Here is a 6,765-nt window from a genome sequence, read left to right on the forward strand (position 1 = left end):
AAATGGAGTGAAGCTGGTAACCAGAACTTGAGAGGAGCCCCCCGGAAATCACAATATGAGCGCTACCGAGAAAAAAAAACAGTATAACTTTTCGCTGACTGAATTATGGAACAGGTAATGTAACTGGATTTCTTGCTGGAAACCTGAAATTCATTTTGCAGACGACTCTGTGCCAAAGAGGGATTCAGGTTTCCAACAAGAAATCCAGTTTCGCTCTGATTTTCTATCTAAGGTCTCCCACTAAAATGTAGGCTGCTGCTGTGAGTCTTGAAAAATTTTTCTTTCGAAAAGTCACTTAAAATAGGTACATTGCAAGAAAACAGCACCGAAAACCCAACCGAAGTTACAATATTATGAGGCACGCCTTTATATATTTTTTATTCAATTAATTGTTGCAGCTTCCGAAGCCAAAATTACAATCCGCAGCCGCCAGACACATCAACAGCAGCGCCAGTCATGTAAGAGCTCTCGGGCGAGCAGAGAAAAGCGACCACCTCAGCAACCTCGCGCGGCAGGGCGGAGCGAGCGAGTGGAATCTGGGCGAGAATTCCCTGCTTCTCCTGCTCGGTCAAGAACCTTGTAACTGGAGTGTCAGTGAATCCCGGGAGCACAACGTTGCACCGAATTCCCTTGTCGGCGAGATCCAGGGCCACTGTTTTTGTCAGGCCGACAATGCCGGCCTTGGAGGCGACGTAACTGCAGAGTCCTCGGCTGCCTGTCTTGGCCGCTAAGCTGGCGATGTTGACCACCACTCCTTCCGTCACTCCTCCGCTCAGCATGTCCCGGACAGCAGCTTGGGTCATCAGGAAGGTACCCTGGTTGGTACAGTAACCATTCAGAAAACGGTATACCACCGTATGACACTTTGTAATGATTGTCCTGTAACTGTAACGATTGTCCAGTATACCAGGGTGTGTGAAGTATAAAGACTACCCATTATACGCCGGTATGGCATGGCATGTTCAGTATAGTAATTGTCCAGTACACATCAGTACGTCACTTTACAATGATTGTACGAAGAAACTTGAGTATAAAAGCTAAATGCCAAATGTTGCGCCAACCTCATGACATTTGCTGCATTTAAAAATACTTCCTTGCCATGGGAAAGAAGGATAATTTCGGTACTGATCTACGCAATATTTTTTCGTATCTTATAAACGTGCGGTGCCTGATAACAGACTAAAATGCAAACAATTTCCCGGTTTTTGGAAGAAAAGAAAACTTAAATGAGTGGGTTTGAAAAGTGTAATAAGATTAAATTTAAAACGCCACTTTAAAAAAAAAAAAAAGAACGTTTGGCACATTTTTTATTTGGTCAATGCCGACAATAAGTGGCAAAAATTCTGGATAAACTATGTGTGTCCATACCCACGGCCATCGTTTCTGTAGATTAGAGCAATCTTGCTATCGCCGCCATGTTCTGGTCTATCACCAAGCTGTTTTTTTTATATTAAAAAAAACGGAGACTACGGAAGATGAAAAAGTGGACAACACACAAAACACCTCGATTGAGACATTTTGTGTGTTGTCCCCATTTTCGTCGTCCGTTGTCTCCGGTTTTTTCAAAAAATTTTAACATCAACCAGCTCGCCTGCCTAATCACTCTATCTCTTTTTCATGGCGCCTGTGCCATACAGAAGAGTGAGTGCAAATAGTGAGGAAACACACGTACTAGACACCATGTGTCCCGAAGGAAGCATTTTTTTGCGTCACAGCTCGGGCTTGTCGTAGCACTTATTGTATAGTTTATTCTCTGTTTTCGCAGTATGTAAGGCTTCCTGTCCAAATAAAGCGTGTGCCTGCGCTCAATAGAACCTGTAAAGGTAAAACCGCTCTCACTCACGAGTACCTCTTGATATTCCAGGTATGTAAAATGAAACGTCACTATCAAAGTCAAAATCAATTGATACGTCAGCATCTACAGTTCTCGCTGCTGCTGTTATCCAAAAATAAGCAGTACAGGCATACGATTCGGGCGATGGATGCCGTCATTGTTTCCGTGACCTATGTGTGCAGGGCGCCATGTTTGAGAAGTGTCGCTGCCGTGTTGTAGATTTGTTTCTGACAGCTGGCAGCTTGCGACCTTTAGGCCACAACTATGCATTGAAACCGACATGACCTTCGCAATCAAAACTATATATTTCGTTAGTTTTCCACGAGGTGGCGCACCGTGTTCTATTCCACCAATTATGAATTTCAGCGGCTCGCGAAAATCATTCGGCACATGTGATCAATGGCCAATACTAAGGTACGGAAAAAGTTAACTGAAACCAAGACTTCTATGCCCTGCATTTCTTTGTCTTGTGGTATGCTATACGATCAAGGAACCAAAGCTCGCTTGCGAATTTTAAAAGTGTGTATCAAAAAGCTCAGACGTTTTCAGTCTATGCAGAGACAATCCTAGAACAAAAATATTTACGGCTTTTTGCTTGTTTGTTTCTAAGATTTTCACGCTCGTTTATACACCGAGAACTTTAAGGAACAGCCACTTGATTTAGACTGGACCCTGTGCCGAATAGGGCTACTACTTTTTCAAAAATAATTTTAAAAAAAGTAAGTTTTGTTGACAGAAATAATCCCTGGAGAAGGGGGAACAAGAAGGACAAAGGACAAACAAAAATCTCCAGACACAGCTTGGTGACTGGTGCGCGATTGAAAAAATCCGCCTGGTCCGGGTATCAAACTTGGGTCCTCTTCATTACAGGTGGAGCTCCGCTCTACCAACTGAGCAAACCAGGGGTTAGACGTCAGTAGGGCAAACGGGTTTTGTCAGCTGCCACCAGTCTAACACCAGCAAGGGTGAAGCTTGCAATTCAAGGTTATGATTAAAACGCAAGTAAAGGCAAAGGTGCAAACAAGCTGGGCAAGAATGACGAATGTTTTAATTACTTCTTTGCAAGCGAATTCGCGGCCACAATAAACATTAGGAAATATATATTGACTCAGCTTAAATAATAAGTAGCTCAAGGTTCATCTTACGCGTATTTGGAGTACTGTTGGATTTCCACGTAATACATACATTCCACGTATTACCTTTCGAAAAGATTTGAAAAAAATAACTGATTTATTGTGTAATTATAAATTACACTCTTGTAGCAATCAATGTTCCTTTCGTCCGCATGAGCGGTCAAAAGAAGGCACAGTAACTTGGATGAGAAGGACAAGAAGCATTGTTTCTGCAAAAACGTAAAAGATAAACACAAACTAAAAAAATAGCATACATATGTCCGTAGAACTTTAGAAAAAATTAACTCACTAAACCTGTAAATTCAAAATTCGTAAAAAAGAAGAGATATACTCACCTTAAAAAAAAGAAAAACTTGTTCATGGCGTTAACGTTTTTGTGTGAGTATAATGTATCCTTATAGAGTAGACAATAAATGAAAAGCGATCATTGCTATTTTATACTTAATAAGTTGGATGCAGGATTACTCAACTTTCTTGTGTTCTAGCTTACCTTCAGGTTGACATTAATGACTCGATCAAAAACATCTTCAGTTGTATCAACAATTGATGTGAAGAGGGCGCCAGTGCCTGCGCAGTTCACAAGAATGCTGGCAGGTGCTCCGTAGACATCCTTGATGGCCGTGAAGAGGGTTTGTACTGATGCCGAGTTGGATATATCCACGTGCATTGCAACGTGCTTATGGCCACCGCGTGCACCTGAAAACACATGTGCAGTTCAATGTAACAAAGCACGAACTTAATACGAGCTGATGACAACAATTTTAAAACCAACCACTTCGTAAGCCATTTCAACCAAATGTGTATCTTTTCTTGGCCCTCAACAGGCCAAGAAAATCGCGAAAATTCCTGCTGGCTGCCTAAGCTCCTGACTTGGCTTTATTTCAGTTACCTCGGTGTATTTTATGCCTGTCTCAAAATATGCTTCTCTCGACGTTTTTAGTATAATAAAAACCTTTTTTTATCATTAACGCAATAAAATCTATATATGCGCCATGTATGTGCTATCGGAGAGGCCTCTATAGCACGGTAGTGTGCGCTGTCTCAGCCTTTTCGCCATCTGAAAGCCTTTCAGGTTCCTCCTGCGTTAGCGCGTTTTCCATAAATCGTTCAGCGTGCAATTTTGTATAACTTCTGTAGGCTGCTCTCCAGTAATATCAGTCAACACATTAAATAGGTAACAATATGCAGCGTCCAAATACTACCGGTTGTTCTCTCGAACATACGAGGACGCAATAACCGAATGAAATGCAGACAAATAAAAGGGAAAAAAAAGGCAACGCGTGTATGCACCGCTGACACCTAATCCTGTGCCAATTTTATTCGACAGATCTTCCTTGCGGTCACTTGTAGCATATTTGTTCCTTGTCACTGAGGATCTATCGGTTAATATTTCAGTCTCGACGGGCATCTCTGATAGGGAAACCAGCGAGACGGCGCCATTTGCAACTTGGAAACGTATCCGACTTGGGCAACATGTGACGTCAGCAAGCGCCACTTCCTTCGTGCATTTTGATTTATTTGCCGCAATAAGCGGAATACTTCATCCAAAAAAAGAAGAAACCTCTTCCGTACCGGTTATGCTCTCCGCTAGATTTTCCGGCGGCTTCTGACTCCCAGTTTCGAAATTCGCGCGATCTTGCTGCGAATCCGCAGGTCTGTACATAGCATTACACACGTTTATAACCACTCTATACTAATTTTGTATAAATACATGGAGGCGAAATGTTTTTTTTTTTGCATTTCTCAGTCGCGCGATTATGCAGATCTTTGTACCACTTAAATGTCACGATAGCTTGTAAACAGAAAAGAAGCACACCTGAAGGCTGTGTGCATGCACTGGCCTCTTTATACACTGTGACCCCCTTCTATAGAAGCTGTTGCTGAGTGTTCTAAATGCCTTTACTTGCGAAAAAAAATGCTCACGGAGACGAGGTAGCTGCGCCCCGCCGGATGACTAACGCGCACGCATTCAGTGGTAAAGTATTGGATGTCCTGGTTTTTTTTTTATACGAGAGGAACCGAGAGTTCATGACTTTTTTTGTTGGAAACATCTTGGCTGAGTGGAGGGCTGATGATGATACAACGTGACTTAATTTAACTTACTAATTTTTGCCTTGGTTACACTGCCTTGATATTCGCATTTCAAGCTGTCTTTGCACATACGTAGTCGCTTGATCATGTTTAACGTGAGCCGGCAATCGAGTATAAAATGACATAGATCGGCGAAAAAAAAACGCCTTGGTTACACTGCTTTAATATTCATGTATACAGAAGGAATCTTTCCTAGCATATCATTGCTGAGCTAAACGTAACGTCAGTCGACAGTCGCGGAAACATTTACATATTCAGCCGGAAGACTACTTAGAAGAGCGCAAGACAGGTGTTAATAGAGGCGAAGCTTCACTTCACTTTACCTGAGCACGTGAGCTATCATTTGCATTGTCTCACACGCATGAAAACAGAGAAGAGTAGACGAACTAGTCAACGTCTATTGACGTTACGGTGAAGTTTAATGGGGATTTGTGAGTAAAATTTTCACGGTGGCCACAGTGCGTTCACTGCGCGACAATGTTAGCGCAAACTGGTCATTTCACATTGTCGTATTCTACTTCGAAAGGTTATTGCTGACCACAAAAGTTTATTACTTACGTTAGCTTACCAAGCGACAACTCCCATTGCATTTGTAAGATTTATAACAACCTATCATTAAAAACTGATAAAAAAAGATGTTTGTTTCCATGACAAGTGTCGCGCGGTGTACATTTTGCACTAGCACAGTTGCTTTTTTTTAGCGCCTAGAAAAGTGTTAGTAAAACGTTGGTATTAATTTTTGGCTGGCTTTAAGAATCTTAGGTTTGAAGAAAGTCAACAACAGAATAAGTCCGGATGCAGCCGACACTGAAATTTTAGGGGAACAATCATGCCGCGTGTTTTATCATCGCTGAACCAATAATGTACCGGAAAGTTACAGCGAAAACAAGAACAAGAATTACAACAGCAACAAGAACAACAACAACAACGTATTATAGCGTATCAGAGCATCACGAAAATGTCGGCTCTATCATCCTTTTTTTTTATTTAAAGATGGATGTAGTCATTTCATTTCCAAAGAAAGCTATAGTTTTCTGCCAAGCCAGACAACTAGAAGCACAAACCTGGAAGAGCATTGGCCACGGCTTCAGCGGCTGCCAAATCGATGTCAGCGACGACCAGTTGCACACCTTTCTCGGCTAAGACATCGCATATCGCCTTGCCGATGCCTCCTCCGCCTCCGGTGACCACAGCCAAGCGTCCGCACATGGAACGTTCCTGGGACATCGTCGACATTTCCTTTAGGTAGGCGATTTGATGGGTTCCGTGATGTGTGTCCTCCGAACCACTGAAGAGCTCTGTCAACCTGCCGGTTCTATCGCTAGCAACTTGAGCGCTAAGCGACCGATAAGAGGGCCGATAGAAAGGGAGATTATTGGAAGAGGGAGAGGATTGCCTGGACCGGTTTTCCGTGCAGGCTGAGATTACGGCTATAAGGGAAGTAATAGTATTCAAGCAACGGCTACCAGTTGTCAGACAAGCCGATCGCATGTAATGAGGTTGTTTATTTTACCCCTCTATGAAAGATGGGCTTTAGGGATTTGCTTTTAGTCCTTGTTCTTTAGGATGTTTGCTCTAGGGCTTTTTTTTTAGAAAAATAGTTGTGTGATATGTGCTTTAGAGGACATTGTGACCCGCTGCTTTCCGCGCGTGATATTTGGGGTCCTGTGCCCTTTGCTGTTCTCACGCCTCTACGTTCCTCTTTCC

At 42.6% G+C, this 6,765-nt stretch overlaps 1 protein-coding gene across 1 annotated transcript; it reads right to left on the bottom strand.

Annotated features, from left to right (window-relative positions):
• Positions 1–354: 354 nt before the first annotated feature.
• Positions 355–6,366, bottom strand: LOC120842689 (estradiol 17-beta-dehydrogenase 8). Its single transcript, XM_040213843.3, has 3 exons — positions 6,123–6,366; positions 3,458–3,663; positions 355–815 (listed from the first exon to the last, which is right to left on the bottom strand). The coding sequence occupies exons 1-3, from the start codon at positions 6,292–6,294 to the stop codon at positions 414–416; spliced, it is 780 nt and encodes a 259-aa protein (XP_040069777.1). The 5' UTR covers positions 6,295–6,366; the 3' UTR covers positions 355–413.
• Between the last annotated feature and the right edge of the window lie 399 nt (positions 6,367–6,765).

The sequence above is a fragment of the Ixodes scapularis genome, unplaced genomic scaffold, assembly GCF_016920785.2.
Source record: "Ixodes scapularis isolate PalLabHiFi unplaced genomic scaffold, ASM1692078v2 PGA_scaffold5__190_contigs__length_132052651, whole genome shotgun sequence".
Classification (NCBI taxonomy): Eukaryota; Metazoa; Arthropoda; class Arachnida; order Ixodida; family Ixodidae; genus Ixodes; species Ixodes scapularis.